A 22,879-nucleotide genomic window follows, 5' to 3' on the forward strand; every position below is an offset into this window, starting at 1 on the left:
AGTGTCCAGAACCAGAGACGTGCTGCAAAAGGCTCGCACAAATCTAGAGGTGAGTCCATTCTCTCACACCTTCGCAGCAGCTGACAGAATCAATATCCTATCACAGCTTCTGACCTCACATATCCTTAAGTTGTACATCTTTCCTTCATATTCCCCTAGAAAACTTTACCTACTGTGATCTTTAAGCCGGTATCTTTTTTAAGGGTTGACCATAATGAGTAACATATGACATAGAAATTACTTGAACCCATATTATTATTAATATTTTATGCATGTTTGCAATATTTTTAATTGACCAATTAGTTTGTTGGACTGTAATCAGCAATCCCAAATGTCCAGTATTTCATCTTCTTAAAGGAACACTAGGTAAGATGTGGTAATTTTGCTCCTAGGCTCCCCCTACTGTTGCTGAGTGTAATTCACTTTTACAGCACTGTCCTGAAATGAAAGGGGAGGGAGGGGCGAGTGATTTCCTACACGTCCCTATATGTTACATAGTGCCATTTCAGCAGTGCCGAGCCTGGAATAGCAAAGACAGAGGCTCTGAAACATCACAATGATTCTGATGCTGCCATTTTAAGTTAAAAATAATACCTAGAGTTCTTTAACAGCAAATATTTCAAACATGTGAGAACAGCAGAAGGTAATAGTGTTTAAAGAACATTACAGTGATGACTGTGCAATGCTCTGTCACTTTCCTCTTTCACTGGCATTTTTCCCCACTCCCCTTTCTCCCTCTGTCTCTGAGTTCTTCCAGAAGAACGAGCTCAGGATCTCCTCTTTAAGCCGCTCCTTTCCTCCTCCCTCACCTCAGTCTCTATCCTCCACTCCTCTGTGGGCTCTCAGAGGTACACCCACAGGCCTGCTTTACCTTCTGAATTTGTGTGTATTTAGTATTCATTCCATGTCCTACATTCCTAACAAAATAATTAACAGATAAAATCAAAAAGAAAACGATATAGTGTCATAGGCTTGATCACTGTGCTGTATTCAGAGCAGTGATGATGATCTTTGTGGCTTTCTCTAAAGACAGCTTGTCAAATGTTTGAGGACACCTTTTTAAAAATGTTTTAAAAGCCTCACATAAGCAACATGTAACAAACAAATGCCAGTTAATGGGGCCATATTTATGTCGGTACTGCTTTGAAAATGATGCCAAAGTCTACAGCTTTTATCAAACCTTGGGATTTTGTTTTAAAATCTTTACGATACCCTTAAGATGTAAAGTCATTCTGAGAGGTTTGACCTGAAATGTTCAGTTCAAGAGAAAGTTGCTGAGTCCTAACTCTTCTCAGTGGTTGCGTTAGGAACCAGACGTCTTAAACATTTAATGCCTCTAAAGCTCCCTCTCAGAATGTGATTACATGAGATGGTTATGTGAACACTCTCTAATGCCTGAAACGTTTTATGGCAATGTTCCAATGTTTACTTACAAGCATCTTATGCAAAAAGGCACATTATTACATTACACATCTATCTGAAAACTGGAGTCGCCTCAGTAAACATCCAGATTACAGTCTTACCTTAAGAGACATGCTTTTTCCTTTTTTACTCGCAACCTCATCCGCCAAATCGTCAAAGTACAGCTCCAGCTCTGACTCGACGGCTGGCAGTGACAGAATGTTGAGTCATCTTTGACCCATTTTAGTTCCAAGTTTTTAATCCGACCCATTAGGGAAAACCCTTCTCCCTCATGGGTTTTGACAGGAAGTTTCTAGAAAAGAGGAAGAGCAAGGTACACATTTGTGAACGCTGAATTTATTTTTATTTACTGACAGTCTAAACACTTCAGTTGCAAACAGAATGCTCACTGAATACAAATTCATGCTTTTGCACCAATAACATTTTGGAATGTGTTTAAAATTCCATGACACACTTAGTGGCTCGTGTCAGGTCATGAGAGGTGGAGTAAAATAAATCTACAGCAAGTACAAATCAGCTTGTGTAATTCAGTGCTGGTCAGTGACCCCCTGGTGGTCAAGGCCCCTGTACATGTGCTCAGTAGACAGAGCCTGTAATCCGTCAGTGATGTATTAAAATTAATTAATACAAAACATTAATTGCAAAGAGGTACCGACAGAACATTGTAGCAAAATAATCCTCAAATTCTTAAGGTTTACCACCGTTCTACCATTATCTACATTACATAAAAGCACAATGGACTCGTGTTGATTCACTGGTCATTTTGGATAGGAGATAACTTGCTGTATTTGTGCGGTAGATAGTGACCACTATAGCAGCGTTTCATATCAGACCACTGTAAATGTTGTTTCTTGCTTCTCAAATATTTTATTATTTACGTTGTTTAAAAGACACATTGCTGGATATTTTATTTCATGCTTCATGTTCAAGAGTTTTATTCTGAATGAAGTCTAAACAGTGGTTTAATATTTCTTTAATATAACAATTATTCAAAGGCAGTGTCCTGTTTCCAAAATCTGAATTTTTGTGTTGTCAATATAATAAGTAAAAATGTATTAGGTTTATAATTTAGTAATAAAAATGATGTATATATTAGATAAAAAAGAAGGCATGGTGTTCTCCCGTTGCTGACAGACTGCAGCTGTGCCTGTTTTGTGTGTGCCTCTGCTTCGGGAACGGGATTAGGGAGAAGTAAATCTGTAGTAAAACTGAGTGTGACATCTCTTTCTCTCGTTTCTGGCTGTAGGTGAAGTCCCAGGCTCAGTGTACAGCTCCTCTGGTGGCGGAAGTGTTATGACCGCTGCCGCACGAAGACACCACACTGTGTCTGTCCCACAGGCCGCTCAGTGTTCGGGTCCACAGCGCCCTCTAGACGTGTTCTCCAATAACACAGCTACAACGCTCTCAGGATTCAACATGGCTCTGTCTCCTCTGTGCTGAGAGAACTCACAGCTCCGCTATGAGGCACGTGCCAGAAGCTTTATGAATGTCTGGAACTGCTTGGCTCAGGTGTCACAGCTCCAGCTGAACTTTGTAATTCAGGGGAATTCTCACGGCTGAGGTTCTGTTGCTCTTGGGGAGAGTGCATGAACATTCTGTCCAAAAACTTGTAGACACCTTTTTATGAGCTTTACTGCTACTTTAAAGTGTCCCCATTGCTGATTTTTTTATTTTTATTTTGTGGAAGTACTTCCTATATAATGAATTTTCTGAAGCCGTTGCACATCAGCCAAAGGTCACACCAAATAAAACATTAGCTTTAGCACGTTCTCCAGAGTGTTGGAGCTATGTGACACAGGTGTCCCGTTGTCCTTTTGCACGTGTGTCAGTTTAGGATCATGATCTGTTCAGACTGATGTCGAAATAGAGGTCATATTATAGAAACACTGTGAACAGCAGAACAAATATATCAGATTTAGGCCACCTTTACCTGCTGTGTGAGCGTAGCCTAAGTCTTTATCAATATCCTTGATTTTAAGAGGAAACTCTGGGTGAGTGTGTGTGTCTACAACATTTTGGACCTGTAGCGTATCATCACTGCATTAACCAAACTCCAAAGGGAACTTAGAGGCCATTTGTTGTCTACTGTGTAAAAGACTGGTTTTAAATGGTGTGAAACTAAAAGGACACTTTAAAGAAGTGGAGTTATGAGGTGTGAATATGAAAGTGATGATAAGCTTAGGTTAGAAAAGTAAAAGCTGAGGTAAACAAACCTAAGAGCTTGGGTTCTCCTCTGTCACCTGCAGCTGTGTATTTTACCACAAGTTTTACTGTCCATAAGCATGCAGTGCCCTTGTTATTTAAGACTTTAACCCAGGACGTTAACAATTGGGCCTAGGCATGTTTAGCCTCTGCTTAGTCAAGGCCTTTGAACCGTTATAACACCCTCCTCCTTGGATCGGGTTCTGTCATCATGTTTAATACCAGCAACCCTGAGCATGTGCAAAAATAGACTACTGAAATTCAGCCAGATCTCTTACACTGTACGCGTGAGAAGGAGCGATGGTGCAATGCTGTTACATTTGATTTAGAAACAGCTAAACCCTGCACCAGCTCACTTTCAAACACGGTCTTTTCCGGGTTACAAAGAGGAAATGTGCGACTGCCAAAGCTGCAGCCCTCCCTCTCTGTGTGGGTGTGGGGAGGGCAGAGGGGTGGGGCACTGGCAGTATTTTAGTCCTAGTTTTTCTCTGGGGCTCTCCTCAACTCCAGGACAACCAGGACTGAGAACTGGCTCCTTCATTTCAGCCCCTGCTGTATTCCCACTTTTGGAAAATAATGATCCAAAGTATTTATAAGGAACTTGATAATGTTTGGTTGATGTTGATGTTTGTCGTATTGTTGGTGCATTATGAAAATGGACCAGTTTTTTTCTTTTTTTGTTTTGACCCTACATGTGTAAAATGATTTTAATAGAGACCCAGTCATCGCAGTCTCAAAACCTTGTATCTCCATGATTGTCATTCGTTATTTGTACCCGATTCCCATCATGTTGTGTTGTGTTTTTGTGAAGAATGTCCCAGTAGAAATTTACTTGGAGGAAAATACATTACTTACTTACATTAGTGTTCAAGCTAGAATTTACTCCTTGACATTAACAGTGTTAAATGCTGGTCAAACACTGCTGTTCAGTATGCTGGTATTTCATTATGCATGCAACAGACTTCAGCTATAGTTCTTCTCTGTAGAGGCCTCTCATGTGCCATCATGCTTGTTTCTTTAGTTTATGAATCCTCCCTGCGTAAGCCACACAGTACACCGCCCGGACCTGAATAATTGATCCTTTCTCATTCTGTTTACTCTACTCGCTCAGAAAACTTTTAGCTACTTCTTTTCACGCCAATCTGACAGACACTGGGAGCCCTGCTTGACAATCAGTCATATATTTATGAACATTTCAAATGTTTATTTACAAAATAATTAACAAACAGACCAAAGCGGAGAACAAATCAAGTGCAGAGTCAGAAGACAGAGCACTTTCCAAACCAAAAGTAAGCAATACCTTCTCAGATCAGTAATCTCTTTATTAAGAGTGGATGTCAGTGTTAAAGTGGAGAAAGAGTTGACTGGGTTTTTGTCTGTGTATGATTTTACTGTTGTTCAGGGTTAATTTTGTCTATGCATGTGCGCTTTAGGAAAAGGGATGTATGTGTATGTGTGTGTGGGGGGTGTATGGGTTGCTATTTTAATAAAAAAAAAAAGGGAAGATGACAAATATTGTCCTGTTTTCTGCCTCTCACTGGAGGAGTAATGAGTCATAGTCTCACAGCTTCTTTTAACATTGCTTTTGTTCTCAAATACTGTTAATAGTGCACCTCAAAAGTTAAATGGAAATCTAATCACAAAAATATCAAATACAATAATTGTTAACAGCTGAACGGTTTCTCTAAAGGAGAAACAGAAGATTAACTTTCTGCACTGAGGTGCAGCAGGTAGTGTCACAGTCACACAGCTCCAGGGACCTGGAGGCTGTAGGTTCAAGATTCGCTCTGGGTGACTGTGAGGAGTTTGGTGTGTTTTCCCTGTGTCCGCGTGGGTTTCCTCCGGGTGCTCCAGTTTCCTCCCACTGTCCAAAACCACACGTTGGTAGGTGGATTGAAGACTCAAAAGTGTTCGTAGGTGTGCGGGTGTTGCCCTGTGAAGGACTGGCGCCCCCTCCAGATTGTGACCCTGCCTTGTGCCCAATGATTCCGGGTAAGCTCCGGACACACCGCGACCTGTCCCTCTCTGGAGACATGAGAAAACCATCGTAACAGAGATATCTTCTGTGGGCCACACTTGAAACAACTGCTTCATGCTGTGCATGAGCTCTGTGTGGTTCGTTTTCATTTAAAGGAACAGGCACCAAAACCAGTTCTTCTGATCTGGGCTGTTTAGACAGAGTGCTATGGTGTTGGATTCTTCTGGTTTTTTAACCAAAGCAGGTCACATACATTTCATAAAGACCCTTGAACTGTGTTCACTTGTGGATATAATATGTCCCATTGAGGGGTAAATGTGCAAAATTTTAGTTGGCCAGACATCAAGAATAATTTCACTGTAGTTTTTAATGAAGACAGTGTGTGATGTGATGTCATGCTTTTCTAATCTCTACTCTGACAGGGGTAGGGGAAGTGCAGTGGGTAGCACTGCTGCCACCTGCACGTAAGATTAGAGTTCAATGCCCTGCTCAGGTAAACACACCATACTACACCAATAAGAGTATTTAAGCAAGACTTCAAACACTACATTCACTCACCACAGTAACATCATACAACTGCAATAGCTCTAGAGAAGAGTGTCTGCCAAGGGTCCTAAATATGAGTAATAATTATGGAGGTATATAAAGTAAAATAATAAAATAAACAGACATATTCTGTCACTGAGTGATTGAGTGGTTATAGTCAAATAATATTTAGCCCAAGAACCCTACTCCTATACACATCAGTACCATGTTCAGTGAAATTTTAGATCAATTATTATGTACACGTAATAAATTACTGCCTTCAACTGTAAACTTAAATCTACTGCCACACCTAATGCCAGTGTTGTCTGACATTTGGTTCAAATCAGTGCTGTTAGATCTAGTCGATCTACAACTTCTTACAGAAATTATCAAAGCAAGTTTGAACCTGAGGCCGCCATTTTCACATCAAAGTAATTCAGGTTCTTGCAGCAGAGATCCACAGTACTAAAGCTTCTTGTTAAACTGTTGGTCACTAACCAGCTCCAGCACGTGGCTGAATCTGACCGCTGCACTGCCGTTACAAAGTGTAAGGCAAGGCAGAACTTTGGTTTTGTGGCCACATTTGACATGATTGGCTCCATGTCCAACACGAATGAAAAAAGGATGAAAAGCACCAAGTTTATTGAAATATGTAAAATACTCACTTTAATGTAAACAGTAGAGTTTCTAATATAACAAAACTTTTTGGGGGAAAAAAGGCAACGTAAACGTATGGACAATGTTTTGACAATCCACACACAATCGGAAAATTCAGTTGAGTAAGGCACAATACCCTTTGCTCTGCCATAGTGTGCAAAAAGCTATAAAACATACCATAAATCAACATTTCAGACATAGATAGTTTTGCGTTTACAGACTTGATGGACGGTTGTCTTTGTGCGGATCAATGCATGACGTTTAAATCAATATCGATAAACCTGAGGAAGCTTGGACTAAATGATGTCTGAGGAAAAGGAGCCGTTTCACTGTGCTCTAGTAGAGCACTGCATGAGGATGAATTGTATTACGCTGAACAGAGCAGTGGTGTGGACAGAAGGGCTGGGCAATATGACAAAATTATATCATAAAAATGGACAAGTATGGCTTAACATGCAGAACGTAATAAAAGAGAGTTCCCGGACTTTTTGACAAAACTAGAACAACCTGCATAGATTTAATGTAGTTCTGCATTAAAGGAATACTCCAGCATTTTTCAGCCTCCTCTCTGTCACAACTTTAGAACACAGTTTATGAGTTCAGACATTTCTACCCATGGTTTTCCCCTCTAGAAAGAAAAAAAGAAAGTCCTTTGGCTTGAGAACAAATGTTAGAAATCACTGGAGAGTTTTGGAATCCCAGCAGTAAACCAGCAGAGACAACTGCCCATTCGTAGGGTCAGAGTCTGCAGTTGTGACTGAAACATTCTAAGCGCTGTCTGAAAAAGGAAGGTGCAGAGTCCTGACTGAATCAAATGTTAGGTTTTTTTGTTTCAAAATCTTCAAAGCTGTATTTCCCTTGAATATTCGCCTTTTTTTTTTTGTAAACACCTCATAAGCCTGAAACGACACTGTTTGATGGACTCGGTTTAAAGTAAATCATTCATATTTCATCTGTTTATTAGGCTTTATTTATTTATTTATTTTATTTAAGAGCATGCTCCCGGATGATTCTCCACTGTTGGAGACTTGACAACTGGAATGGCTGATATTTGGTCGCTCAGATATTCTTATTATCAAATTTTAGCGTATGAATATCTTGGCAGTGTCCTGATGTAGTGTGTTGTTTAGAGGTACAGCCACTGCCTTTAGTACTGACTCACATGACAGCATGAGCAGCAAAGCATCACATTTACTGCTTTGTGATTCATACACAGACTTTGTCTTTTCTGGTCTTTGCTAGATACAGGAAAGCCGAATGAAATTATGTGTGTGGTGACTGATGAAAAGATTTAAATGCAGCACATGGAGTTGAAGCTGAAAAACAGCAGTGTATTCCTTTAAAGGCCAGGATTCTTTGGTTCAGAGGGCTATAGATTATCTGTAGGTTTTCAAATTATTTAAAGTCTGATGATTCTCAAATATCTTAGGGTTAATGCTGGACTTAAGACCAGGGCCAGGTTTAGGGATAGATTTAGAGATGAGGTTAAGATTAGGCTTGGGGTCACAGGAATCTCAGTCCATCAATTCGGCTTCTACAAAGCTTCAAAAGATAATGTATGAACACATTGCCCGGTCCTACTGCAGCTAGAAACAGGTCAGGACACCAACCTCTGGTATCTTCTGGAATCCTGGCTCTGGAAGACGTTTCAGGAATTCTCATTGTACATTCCCAGAACACGTATAAACAGTAATGGATGACTAAAGATGTACACCTACACCTTTTTGATGAAATAAACTTTGGCTCATAATAGAAAACCACCCTCATACACTTTTACAGTCAACTCACACAAACGTGTCTCTCTCTCTCTCTCTCTCTCTCTCTCTCTCTCTCTCTCTCTCTCTCTCTTTCTCACTCACACAACACACACACACCTTACTTAGAAATGCCTAAGCCAGATTTCATGTACTCATACACCACATAGCTGATGCTGACAGCAGGGATCACTTTCATGAAGTTGGGCAAGATGCCGCGGTAAAGGCCGAAGAAGCCGTCTTTCTCCATGATCTTCTTCACCAGCTTCGTCATGGACACCTGCTCAGAGCCCTCCAAAGATGCTGGAAAACACAAGCATCTCAATTACTCCTGCACTCAATACATTTAAGTATTTTTATTCTGTAAGTAGTGCAATCATTTAATCACGCTCTGAAACACTGAGGCACTGTTCACGAAGAGCTACATGAACACTGTAGAAAAGAACATTACACAATTTGAAATATTTACTTGCAGGTGATTCCCCAGATATTAATGCTGGTATACTTGATTTAGAAATGTATTGTAGCTGTAATTATTATATGGAGTCCTGTATATGTCTGAGCATTATTACGAGAAAACCTATTTTATGTTACTTTTCAGTGTAAAGAGTGGACAATATAAAGCATGAAAATTAGGTAAATATCATGAGATCAATGTTTACCTTGGGCCTGCATGCGAGTGCGGATCAGAGCGAGGGGATAACTGGCCAGCTGACCACACGTACTGGAGATGGTTCCGCAGCCCAGGAGAACCAATATCCCGGGGTTAGCTGTGTCTTTGGCATAGTAGGACAACCAAGTGTTCTTCAAGGTCTTGTGTGTGGGCAGAGGGAAAGAAGGAGAAAGAGTGAGAGAGCGAGATTGTTGTTTACTGAACAGCAACACAAATACAATATTTATATGTGATATTTAAGCAAAACCACGAGAGTGAGTGGTACTGAATAACAACACGGCTGCGAGTCAGTTGTGAGTTGTGAACAATATAAACTCGCCCAAAGTCTAAAGTAGTTAAAAGTCCCAGCGCTGTTATTCTCAATTTCAGCACTCAGGCAGTGTCTCTTCCAATCACATGATTTGCTCAGAACTAATTATATATATTTAACACCAGACAGGCCAAGCTGGAGAATGAAGGCCATCACCACATGATACATAGAACATCTACTGTATCTTTGTGAACTGCTACAAACATAGAATCATCACTTCAACATGCCTGGAATAGTTCTTTCATGTTAGCTAGCAGGCTCACAAGCTGCAGCCTAACCAAGGATTGAAATCATGATTTCCTGATGATAGAGCAACTCAGGAGCCACCTGATTAGGGAGCCATTTCATTCACAGCCCTAGTAATATCAAAGTAATAGCCCAAGACAAGAATAGACACTCGCTATTTATATTTCAAAACTTTGTCTCACTTCATAGATGGCCAGGTCGATTCCTGCATATGGAATGATGCCCAGGATATTGGGGACGTAGCCTTTATAAAAGGCCTTCACTCCTTCCTTCTTCAGAATTTTCTTGGCACAGTCGAACATTCCTGAATACTGGCCGGTCTTCCTCAGTGTAAGCCTGGTCTTCATCACCTGAGAGTAAAGAAAGTACAATCACACACACAATGTTTACAACACAGACACATTTCTGCTGTACTGCATCTTAACAGTCTATGTTTATAAGCCTAAAGTCAACATGCCCAATGCAAAATGTAAGCCAGAGGTGTATATCTCCCAGCTATGGGCTGTGGAACATTGTCAAGGCAGATAACTATAAAATTCTGGGAAGGATCTTTATAACTTTTACCCTGAAAATGTTCTCAGGAGTGATGTAAGCAATGATTTTGGGATGAGCTGAAGTGGCATTTATGACACACCTCTAAATCTTTTCCTGAAGATTTCCTGTCAAATTTGAAGCAACTCCTTTAACATTCACAGCTGAAGTGTTTGTGAGCAATGCGCCCAACAGAAAGTGTACACCACTTCCTTTTCTTAGCGAAGGGATTACACCAGTGTGACCTTAGAGGGTTTACTACAAGATGTGAAATTGCTGAGCCTCAATCAGAGGTCAAGTGTAGAGAGTTAACTACTTACCTCCATGGGGTAGATAGCAGTCTGAGCTGTTGCTCCAGCCAGAGAACCTGCTATAAACCTCTCATGTGTTTTAACCTTCCCTCCCTCTGTGGACAGCAGCTTCTTATACTGGCAGAACAGAGCAGAGCATTAAAATATATTAAGGCTACCGCAGAAATGTTTCCATTATAGATCTCAAAGAATTGTTCAGCTCAGGCGTGACGATGAGGTGTCTCGTGCTTCTGTGAGAAAACAGATCACTTTCAGAAAATATTGGTCAATGTGAATGGGTATACGGTAGAGAGTAAGGTATGGAAACTCAGCGCTTCAAGGTAAATTCCACATCAAGCAGTAATTTTATTAGTGTTTAGATGCAAAAAAAATAATAATAAAGTTAACCGTACTAAAGATTATAAAACCAACTTGTTGAAGTCAGCCAAAACCAGGCTAAAAACACCTTTTCCTGACTTTTCCACAAAGCCATTTAGACATAACACTTTATTCATGTGAACACTAGGCTGTGATATATATAATCACACTAGTAAACTTAGCAAACATTTCAGGCAAAAAAAAAAAAAGGCAAGAAAAAGCAGAAAGCTAAAACCACTGACTATGGTAAACCAAAAGGGCAAAACAACTGCACTCCAACAACAAAAGAGGTCAAACTAGCACAAACGTTACCTTCAATTCAACAGGACAATCGCCCACCACTACTAATCATACTACTAACCTGGCAAACGAACACAAAATTAGCCACTACTGAAAATGGCTGAATTACAGATCTGGCAGAGCACTACCAGTGAAAGAGTGCAGAGCCAAAACACTGAGAAGAGCAGCCACTGGATGGGTGTGTTTAGATAATGTATACTTTTTCCAGTCAGACAGGCTGTAGTATCTGGTTGAAGTGCATTTAAAGAACTATTAATATATTAAGCACTATTCTGTCTTACCTGCTCATAGGCCATGAATTTAATGGCTGTTTCAGGAGCAATTTTCAGGACGTTCACACCATTTCCTCTCCACAAAGATGTGACTCCTCCCTCTTTGATCATCTGCTTGAACCCACTGACCAGACTGATTTTGTTGGTCTTTGAGGAATGAACCTGAAATCCAGAAACCGCAATCATTAACAATTCCATCTATAACAATTCCATCTATAACATTTGTATTATTAATGCAATACTGTTCACTAGTCAAACTTGTAGATTTGTGCCACTTTAATACAAAGCAGAGGTGAGCTGTATGGTACCCAGATATATACACCTGCATGAAGACTTTCATTCTGTCCAGTGGGGCCGTGCCTGTCCGAGAGACAGCCCCTGCCATTGCCCCTGCAGCCAGCTGCTTCCACCATAGCCCACTGGTCTTCTCCTCTTCAGTGAATTCATCCGGGATTGTGAGACTGTCACCAATATCCAACACCTACACAACAACAACATAAACACATGAACACCTGCCTCCTCTAATACAAATGTAACAGCTCTTGCTGGAAAGTAAAATATGATTTTCTGGAAAGTCTCATGTTGATAACTGATTTAAATATTTATCTCATTCATCCAGAGCAGGGTCACAGAACAGGGAACAGGAGCCTGTCCAGAATCATTGGCACTAAGGCTAAAACACACCCTGCATCACTGGGCATCACACACTCACCCAGTCACACTCACAGCTGTGGAGAATTTCACACCGAATCACGCTTCTCCATCTGGCAATCTGATGGACGAATCTGGGTTTGGCAGTTGCCAGGGAAACGGTCCTTGTTTGACTGCAATATGCCAAGTGCAAAGTTTGGTGGAGGGTAATTAAGGTGTGGGGTTGTCTTTTTAGAACTGGGCTCGCCCCTTAGTTCCAGTGGAAGGAACAATTAATGCTTCAGCAGACTGTGTGATTTTGGACAATTTCATGCTCACAACGTTTTGGGAAGAGTTTAGGATGATTAAGAATAGGATGTCAATCAAGTTCATATGCGTACACAAGCAGATGACCGAATATTTTTAACAATATAGTGCATCAGATCAACTCATGGGTCACAAATAGCCCATGGTCTAATATGACATATGAAACCCAAGTAGTGCTGTCACAATCATGAAATGTAATCTGATGATTAACTAACTGGACTTGTTATGGAATCAAAATAACCAGAACCACCCAGGGGCCATGACTGCAAAATAATTTAAAGGCAAACAAATTTGGAATCAGTTTGCTTTTTGTCTAACTTTGCTGTTGTGATGAAAGTGCACTTAATTCCAAAGGACTAAAAGTTAACCTTTTAATATTGAAACTTAAACTCAACAGTGTAGTTTTCAAATTGCATGTGCTGCAATTTTAATTCTAGCCTATATTATCAAGAACAATCTTTACACCTCTATATATAACAGAGGTAGACCATTCAGAGAAAACACTGCTGTGACTGAATGACAGTCTATACAAGGCATTCAAAATATAATTCATAATGGTTATCGAAAAAGAAAAAAAAAAAGAACTGGAGCGTGCAATATTGCACAGAAAAGTTGCGATTAAATATATTTCTCCAAATTGTGCAGCTTTATCAGTGAGCGCAAATAACTGGTCATTTAAAAAAAATAATAATAATGATCATATAATTAACGTTCTACAGCCCCAGTTTATGGTAGTAATGACTACAATACCCACAGTACACCTCACCATTCTTGAAGTTTTACTTCACTGCAACCTTGATTCTAATCCCTGAGCTTTTATGTAATCAGTGGTCTTATGTAACACTTCTGAGCTTAGCAGAATACATACACCATCAATGAAGACTAACGTCACCAAACAAGTTCTTTGCTGCTGGTTGTCATTACTGCACTTTAGTTTTCCCTAACAGTTAGAACTGCAAAAAATTCTGCAATATGTAAATGACTCTAACAAATGACTAAATATTAATTTTGTCCTGTTAGCACTCATAAATAAATAAATAAATAAATAAATAAAGAGATTTGTTTGTAATATATAATTAGACAACACCGACCATAGTGATTGCCCAAAAGAAAAAAGAAAAGTAACATGATACATAACATGATATTGGGAATAATCTCATTGCCATTCTAGAGAAAACATATCAAACACACTTCTTTAAAATGGTAATGATAGGAACAAAACCTAAGAATTACTTAAATTTCCCATCAGACCACACTCAATTCAGTTTTCATCTCTACAAATGAACTTCGCAGAACTTTACAAAAGCAGTGGAACTATTTAATAACACTAAAATAATGAGTAAGGAGATTAACACAGACAGCAGTTACTGCCATGTTCACGGAAGGATTCTAACTCTGAGAATGAACAGAACATTCACAGAACTTACCACATCCATCTCCACCTCATATACAGCTCCATCATCTTCAAAGTCGATAAGAAACCAATCCCCTTTAGGATGCTGCTGCTGCAGCAGAGCCATTCTAACCCAGTGCTGCCAGCTTGTGTGGTACTGGTTACATTTGACAGCTGTGGTGAAGTCCTAGTGTAGTACTCTTCCTCAAGAGTGACTGACCAAAACCCTTCTCTATCCTGTCCTTTCCCTCCATGGTAATTAGCACTTCCCCAACTAATCCCTAGAACAGGACAGACTTAAATTAGCTTATATGTGCTTAGTCAGACAGGTCCTGTTAACCTCATGCTGAGTAAGCCTTCAGAGATCAAAAGATCACCCAGTGATTTTTAAGGTAGACTGGAAATGATGGAGAATTACATTAAGAGAAATATCTTTAGTAGAACTTTGGATAATCATGGACTTAGATAACTGTCTGTCTGGCTAAAATATTAATTATTTTCATAACTAATTGAAGGAATTGTCCAGTCACAACAGCTGTAGTTTTAAAAATAGCTTATATATTCACCAATTTTGTCCTAAAAGTTATCTTAAGTGGGAAGATATAACTTAACACAAACTGCCTTCGGGGAATTTAGACCACTCAGGACCAACTGAACACTCATGCAGAAACATCAACAAATAATGGGCAGTTCACTGCATTTCCTTTAATGTGAAAAGCCTGAAGCCACATAAGTGCAAATGCATCTACAAATGCAGAGTGTCAAATTCAAATTTTAACTACTTTTATAAATATTTTCTGATAATACACCACTGAAAAAGGTCCAAATGTCTTCTAAATCTATACAATCTGCCCTTTCAATTCACGTTATAAGACAATGAGGAAGCTGAGCTACACAACCTACATGTCATCTGCCTCTCATCTGTGTGTAATTAATGGATCCAAGCGTCCATTTACAATCAGAAATTGACACTCACTCACACCAATGGACTCTCTTATGTAAAGGTATGTTTTCACTAATGAGATGAACCACTTTCGAAATCTGATTTCAGCTTTTCACGTTGAGAGCCAAATAATCAGCTTCTGATTCTGTGAGAAATTTCTGAAATTATCAATTAAGTATTTGGTGTTATAATGTAAAAGCATTGTAACATTTTTGAAAGGGGCACATTTCAAATTTTCTATTGGACTAATCATAACTGAACCTGCATGATCTAAAAAGTCAGGTGGTGTTCTAACTTTATGTATAATATCGGATTTCCAAAAAGAAAAGGAAAAAAAAAAGACTTTCTGATGTCAGTTGGGTTCATTGGAAGAAATCCTTCATTAAAAGAATGCGTCATCTCTGCCACGCTCTCTGACTCCCTCTCCCAGTATTTTCAAACAGGGAGGGATATTAATGGCAAGCCAAGCGGCTTAGGAGGCCACCTGCCCATGTGACTGACAGAAGTGTGTGTGTCTCTGAGATTACGGTGTGTCCTTCATTCATAACGTCCCCTTTCATTAAACACAGTCCACAAGGCATGGTCAATAACTAAACAAACACCCACAGCCCACTAGGAGCACAGGTGTCACAGGTTTATTATCATCTGATGTTAGTCATATCAGCAGGCTTCCATTTTTGAAAAGTGTGTGAGCAGAAGCTTACAGTGGAGTGCTTCCAGTAGCGTATGATCTCCTCCAGGTCAGTGGCTGGGTTGAAAAGAAAGTGCTCCCTCCATTCATTCCAATCCACTGTCATAGTCCCATCCACATCAATGCTTAAAAAAAAATAAAAACAGACCAGAGATAAAGAGGGGCTTCAACTGAGCATTCAACTGAATAATTCAAAAGGCTTTATTCAGCTGTTGATAACACATCTATTTTTTTTTTACAATTATATTATTCTTGAAAACTGGCAGGGACCTGTTAGAATGATGTCATTTGCATAACTGAATTATTTGAACATTTGCAAATCTTGAATTGTTTGCCATATTTAAGCATAACAGAGAAACAGCATTGGTGTAGAAACAGCATGTATCCAGCTCAATTTACCTTATATATTTATAAAACAAAATTATAACCTTGTTATTCCAATTTTTGTCAATTCTGAGTATGCACTTTTTAAAGTTTAAATTTATTAATGAAGTGCTCCAATAAACATTTTTAGCATATGTTCTGGCAATTACCCAGAAACATTCTCATTTGATTCCCGCTCCGGGTGACTGTCTGTGAGGAGTTGGTGTGTTCTCCCTGTGTCCGCGTGGGTTTCCTCCGGGTGCTCCAGTTTCATCCCACAGTCCAAAAAAAAATACACGTTGGTAGGTGGATTGGCAACTCAAAAAAAGTGTATAGCGCTTTTCACACCTGTTGTTGTCATAAAGCAGCGTCACAGAATTCCAGTAAAGACATGAAATGTAAGAAAATAATTCCACAATCTAATATCAGTATTTTCAGTACTGAATGTGTCCATCCTTAGTTTGAATACATCTTCCATTATATTCAAGAATTGTGCAAATTGAGTGATCTAAAGTGATATTTCCCCAAACTCCTAGCTCATGTTATCTGTTTCTCACTGTCCACGTAATCCCAAAGTAATTTAGTGCTGTTAAATTTGATGTTCCTCCTTTCAGTCTATTAATTATTCTCTACAACAGTGAAAGGGTGGACAGAAATGTCTCTTTTTTACATCTGATGGAGCTTGGTATTGTCCTAGCTCTCAAAATGTAAAGCTTTAAATACGGTTTTCTCTCAGTGACATTTATACACGAGTCTAAATCTCATAATATCTGTTCATTATCCTTTGACTTGTCTGTTCCTTGTGCATTAAAATGATGTAATTGGATCAAATGGCAACTTTGTCTGAATAATATTAAACAAATTAAGGGTAATCTCTAATGTCACTTGACTTAGGCTATACTATATTATCTCTGTATACACATTCTAAACTGACCCAACACAGGTTAAAACAGTGCCTTACTTGCACTTAAATCTCTGATTTAAACCTCTTCCCAGTACACAGCCCAATCTCAGATCATTCCTGGTCTTTCTCAATGACAGTAGTTCCTGTCCGGGCAATGACAGCAAGGGTACACTGGATTACACTCAGAAACAAAGATGTGTACTTCACACACATATTTTACCTCCGTTTCCTTCATTCTATTACTTTTTGCTTGTCTTTATACGATATGTTTACACATTAGTAGAGGCTTTAAGCCGTTCTGTATTTTAGCATATAGCTTATCATCAGAAGCCTGCTTTATCAGTGTAGAAACAGTTATTGCCGATTATGACCCAAAAGTCCACCCCACCCATGAGAGTCTTACTAGAGTGTCAGCGAAAAACCCACAGAACAAAAATACTCAATTACATATTTACATAGATTAATTACTAACAACTCAGATAAGGGACTATTTTAGGTTCTATATATTATAATAATAAAGTATACAATTACTACATTAACCTGTCATATATTAAATACATAATTCCAAAAACACAGGCACACTGCAAAATGTCAATAAATATTCATCTCATCTTGTTTATGAATTCACTATATGTTATTAAATAATGCAAAGATATATGAAACTCAGAAATGGTATATATATTTTCAAATATTTGTACAATTCTATTAATGCCAGAGACATGTTTCAAAAAAGCTGGGACAGACATGTTTACTGATTTGCTGCAGCATTTCAGCTTTTAACCGCACTCTGTAAATGTTTGGGAACTGAGGAAACCAACTGCTGTAGCTTTGAAAGTGAAATGTTTTCCCCCTTATGATTGATATAGAATTTAAGGTGCTCTGTAGTTCAGGGTTTCTGTTGTAATATTTGTTTCATAATGCACCACATTTTTCAATGAGTGACCGGACTGGAATAGTTTATTACAAGTGCTCATTAACTTTTGGAAAACATGAGAATGTGTTTTGGCATTGTTCCTGCTTAAAAAGTCCTGGATGGCAGTATACCTTTCCCCAAAAGCTCTATATATAATTCTTTGCTATTTTAGTTTACGCAGCATGATAAGTCATTTGTTTTGTCCATGTCCAAACATTTCTCAAAAGTGTTGCTAGCATCAAAATCAAAATGAGCATATAGTTTTCACAAAAACAGTTACATTTCCCTGTTTCAACAACTGAGATGCTATTAAGTTTTGGACACATTGTTGCATTGGGTTTTTATTTACATCTTGCACAGCATCAAGACTTTTTGATTGCAAAATGAGTACATATTTAAAGTACACAAAATAGCTAGCTAGATAGATATTTCTAAAAAAGCTTTAAGCATGAAGGAGCAGCACTACAACAGTGCTAGAAACCCTCTGAAAATGTTTATGGGCATTCTTTGTGCCTACCTTTTGAGAATCTTTTCTGCATTTTCCTTTGAAATGTTCATGCCCAGTTCTTGGAGTGCTTGTTGAATCTCTGTGTAATCAATGTTTCCTATGGAGAAAATAAACAAAATTTATTTGGGAAGTATGGCCTAAAACAAGACTAAATTATGATTATAAAAAACTCAAAAAGTGCAGCTCAAAGTTCTTCACACAAATTACAGAAGGAAAACTGAGATTTCTCAATGGTGTAAAAAGGTACAAAAAACATACTGGATTTTTTTTATGGTAAAAATTATATAAATAACAAAAATGATATAAAAATATTATATTATATTATATTACATTATATATGTATGTATGTATGTAGGTAGGTAGGTAGGTGCTTGCCCCTTCGTGGCTGTGAAACGAAGTAAAATAACTTTAAAATATAACAACATTCTATACTGTACAGGAAGCCAATCACGTGCTGCCAGCACACGGGTAATATGTAATCCTTGTTGCTGCATTCTTTCTAATCTGTAATTTTTCTATAGTCATTTTTGGTATGTCAATAAACAAAACCTTACCATCATTGTTCTTGTCCAGACTCTTGAAAGTCAAGTTGAGTTTTTTTTCATGTTCCTTCAGGTAGTTGCAAAATTCCCCAAAGTCCAGCTGCTCATCCTTATCAGAGTCCCCAGAGGAAACTATTTTCTGGTGAAAGATAGAAAGTAAAGTGTGTGTTTAGCAGCTCATTCTAACTTCCCAATGGGAAAAAACAATGTGCATGATAAGTTAATTAGATCCAGATTTCAAATTGTGTGTATTTACTTTGAAACCTTCGGACTTTTAGGCCACCAGCTTTTCAAAACCATTCAGTGATAAGAGACAGGTCAGAGACAGAATCTCATCTCAGATGTTAAAGTGAACATAATTGTATGTGCACACAGAAATCCGCATCAGTTTATTCACTTTTTCAAAAACTATCAATAACTCTAAAATACAAAACATTTTCAGGCTCACTTTCACCTCATTCAGCAAGTGCATTTCTATTTTCAAAAATCACTGATTAATTTTAAAAAGTAATACATACAAACTGTTATAAACTATTTACATTGTTTCTTAAAAGGGGAATGCCACCAGTTTTTCAAATTCTATTAAAGGTATTAAAAGTATGTATTGTAAAAAAATTACATTTTTAAAAGATGGTATGATGTTACATTCTGGGGAAACCTAGCCCTAGACAGTAACAAAGTGTTATCTTGTGCCTAACAATTTCACAGTGGTATTAGGAGAAAAATGTAATTTATCTTTAATATTTCATTCATTCAGTCATTTTCTGAAAACACTTCATCCTGATTAGGGTCATAGGGGACTTATTTTTCCAGGGCATTGTATAGCAAAATCATAGGACTTTATCAGGTTAACAACTTCTTTTTTTATATATATATATTTATTTTTATTATCTAAACTTAGCACAAAAAATATGTAAATTTGTGTTTCATAAATTATTTCTTTCTTGTAACAATGCTTCTTGACAATAAATCTTACCTCTGGAAAGCCTGTTAATTTCCGTTTTTGGCAAATTTTTCATGGGCACAACCCACATACTCAGCTCTACTGCTCACCGCACAAATGCATGTTCCTTACATGTGGCACCATAAAAGGGAAATTAACAGGCTTTCCAACAGATTTATTGCAAAGACGCATTGTTACAACAAAGAAATAATCTACCAAACAAATTTCCTTACTTTTTGTGCTAAGTGTATATTGTAGCTCCATGTGTTGTTCTGCATGGTAAATAAAATGGTTATCTTATAAACTCAAATTCATAGAAACCCCATCATAAAATGTAAAAATATGAAAAATGTGGTAATCCCTGTAGTTAAGAAAATATAGGAAATAAAACTTTTTAACCAAAACCTATTCTTCATACTGCATTAATTAAGGAATCTTTTATGGCCTATATGTATGAATTTACTTTGCAGTTTTCTGTGCCGTTGATTAAATAGAATAAAATGAGGAGTGTCTTCGGGTCAGAGACCAGTTTGGGTGTGTACAGGTAGGAGGTATTTGTTTGAAAACCATGAGAGTGGCTTTCATTCCTGAGACAACACCTGACATTACAATCTCTCCCTTCTGGATTTACCTTACATAAGGTGTACATACCCAGCAGCTCAGACCAGATATGTACTCACAGGTCTATCTAAACTACACCAGCTTCATGACAAACAAGTTTTTCACATTGTTTTAGGTATAGAGAGAACAGTGGCTAGAGCTGAAGCATGCAGGTTACATTCCTGATAGCAAGACACTATGTTCTAAGTCACTTCCTAAGAGATATTGATTGTAGTTTAGTTTAAGTAGATAAGTGGGTACAATAAAGAAACTTCACCAAGAAATTATCAGGCGTGTGTCCATTTGTGGTGAAACTGCTTAAGGAGGTATTACACAGATTTAAAAGGATCTTTATATTCTTCTTTTTCTTATTATTATTATTATTATTATCTTTTAGGTGTAAGCTCTTTATCTGGCACCAACTACGTTACCGTAACCAATATTAAATATAAATCTCAAGAATGCATACACTGATCATCATAATGCTACTAGTTCCACAAATACATATTGTAGTCCTTTTTTTTTTTTTGCATAATTTGTTAACTCCATTTCACCCTGCATTTCAAAAATCAAGAGAACCCTTATGACCACCATAGAGCATGTATCATTTGTATGGTGGATCATTCTCAGTGCTGTAGTGATACAGGCATGGTCGTGGCGTGTTGGTATGTGTTGTGCTTATATGTGTGGATCAGACACAGCAATGCTGCTTTAGTTTTTAAAAACTGTGCCCATTCATTAGCCATATTTTTGGGAACACCTCCCTTGTATGTCCACCTTTTAAGCTGCAAATTCAAAGAAAGCAGCTCGTTTGCTGTTCTTCATCACTGAACACTGTGGCTATGTATTTTAGGTTTGTGAACTACTTTCAATCCAGTAGTGTTACTAAGGTGTTTAAAAATCCAGCAGCACTGCTGTGTCTGCTCCACTCATACCAGCTCAACATACACTAATACATCACCGCCACGTCAGTGTCACTACAGCATTGAAATGAATCCGCCACTCAAAAACTCTCTCTGTGAGGTCCTAATCACAAGAGAACTGAGAATGTGAAGACATTTGCCACTCACTAAAGAATGTGACTGACAAATTAGCAAATGGTTATGCAATACTTTGCTATGCAAAGCAGCAAAAGGTCTGCAGTCAGTACCTTTATTGTAAGCGGCACTGATAAAATGGAAATGGATGGAGAAACAAGCAGATCATTTTAATTTTACAGCTGACCATGTATAGGATTATACTGCATAACAAATTAAATTACAAGAATATTTTAGCCTTAGACACATCACGCCTTTTGGTTCCCATTACCACCATTGTAACAAAAAAATAATTACTTAAATATCTCTGCAATAAGACAGCTAATGTTGACCCACTCTTAGGACAATCTTAACGACAGAATATTTACAAAGTTTGAAAATTTGTTGGAGTCCCCCTTTAACAGTTAGGTAAGGACGGTGTAAATGTTGGGTGCGGTTGATGTGGTGAAGCGAATGCTGTGGTAAAGGTCTGTGAGGAATGACAGAGAAATGTGTGAAAGGAGTGAGTGTCAGGGTAAAGCTTGCGGAGTTTAGTTAGAGTTTGTCGGTTTTGTTTACCTTCGCCGCCTCCGTGCCGACGTTGAAGCCGAGTGCGGCGAGGCCCTCTTTCAGCTCGGCCACATCCACTTTCCCGTCACGGTTCACATCCAATTTCTCGAACAGACTCTCGAAGCTCTTCGTGGCATCGTCACTGACACACCGAGCCTCAGAGAAGAAGAGCTTCCTCAGCGTTTGATACATGGTTCTTACGTTTTTTATGAGCGAAAACTGAGAGAATACGAAGAGGAAGATAAAGCAAATCACATCTAACTAAATAACTTACTTTACTGCTGCAGCTACTTCTTCAGCAACACCATTATCCTGAATGTAGTGTAATAATCTAGGTGAACTCAAATTTATCTCACTACTGCAGATAAAATCGAGCAGTAGATGTGACTGTAGTAAGAGGGAGGGACTACCCTGCGCTGAGCAGGGTGTTTTTTTTCCCTTCCCTTTAGGTGCCTCCTCCTCTCACAGGACACACCCTACCGGATAAGAGTCACTTATGCCAAAATTCATGTTCTTTTCTGGCTGGTACACTGACCGAGTTCCTGTACTGCATTTACTCGATCCTCTGGGCGTAAACAGGGGTATCCTCGTTTATGTTTATACTCAGTTTACAAATGCTCTAAGAACTGAGCCCCAAAACCACAACGTCGCCCAGAACATATCTGGACCCTATGCTGCCTTAAAATATACTGCTGATTAGAAGTTTTTCTTTAGATGTTGATGGTAGGGAATGGCAAAGTGTAATCGTATAAGTACAGAAGCTTTGGCAAAGACTTCTTTTCTCTGGGCTAAAATAGCTGTGCTCTGAGTCATATGAGCACAATCGCCCCTCCTTCATGTGGTGGGGCATAAGTTCAGACTGTGGCACTGAACTCTGATGAAGTCTGTGCCAGTCACATACAGGAATACAGTCCCCAGGAGACCTCTCTGCACAGCAGCTGCAGCATATTTTTGTTTGAGAGAGAGAGAGAGAGAGAGAGAGAATAATTGATATGAAG

General features: G+C 38.5%; 2 protein-coding genes across 6 annotated transcripts in view; one reads left to right on the forward strand and one right to left on the reverse strand.

Moving 5' to 3' along the window:
• Window positions 1-5,759, forward strand: part of pde4dip (phosphodiesterase 4D interacting protein) — a 97,476-nt gene extending 91,717 nt beyond the window's left edge. For 4 of the 5 annotated variants that reach the window (XM_066676468.1, XM_066676464.1, XM_066676465.1 and 1 more), the window contains 3 exons: window positions 3-49; window positions 758-848; window positions 2,669-5,759. In XM_066676468.1, coding sequence (XP_066532565.1) covers window positions 3-49; window positions 758-848; window positions 2,669-2,862 — 332 coding nt within the window. In that variant the 3' untranslated portion in view covers window positions 2,863-5,759. The remainder of the gene's footprint in view (window positions 1-2; window positions 50-757; window positions 849-2,668) is intronic. The other variant, XM_066676467.1, reaches the window with a different exon arrangement.
• A 1,015-nt stretch (window positions 5,760-6,774) lies between these two features.
• On the reverse strand, window positions 6,775-22,304 carry slc25a24 (solute carrier family 25 member 24). The gene is made up of 10 exons (XM_066677400.1): window positions 21,891-22,304; window positions 18,765-18,891; window positions 18,220-18,307; window positions 15,536-15,647; window positions 11,861-12,019; window positions 11,548-11,700; window positions 10,619-10,726; window positions 9,950-10,117; window positions 9,201-9,351; window positions 6,775-8,841 (listed from the first exon to the last, which is right to left on the reverse strand). Exons 1-10 carry the CDS (start codon window positions 22,071-22,073, stop codon window positions 8,660-8,662), a joined length of 1,431 nt encoding a protein of 476 aa, XP_066533497.1. The 5' UTR covers window positions 22,074-22,304; the 3' UTR covers window positions 6,775-8,659.
• Between the last annotated feature and the right edge of the window lie 575 nt (window positions 22,305-22,879).

Source organism: Hoplias malabaricus, chromosome 7, assembly GCF_029633855.1.
Source record: "Hoplias malabaricus isolate fHopMal1 chromosome 7, fHopMal1.hap1, whole genome shotgun sequence".
Taxonomy (NCBI): Eukaryota; Metazoa; Chordata; class Actinopteri; order Characiformes; family Erythrinidae; genus Hoplias; species Hoplias malabaricus.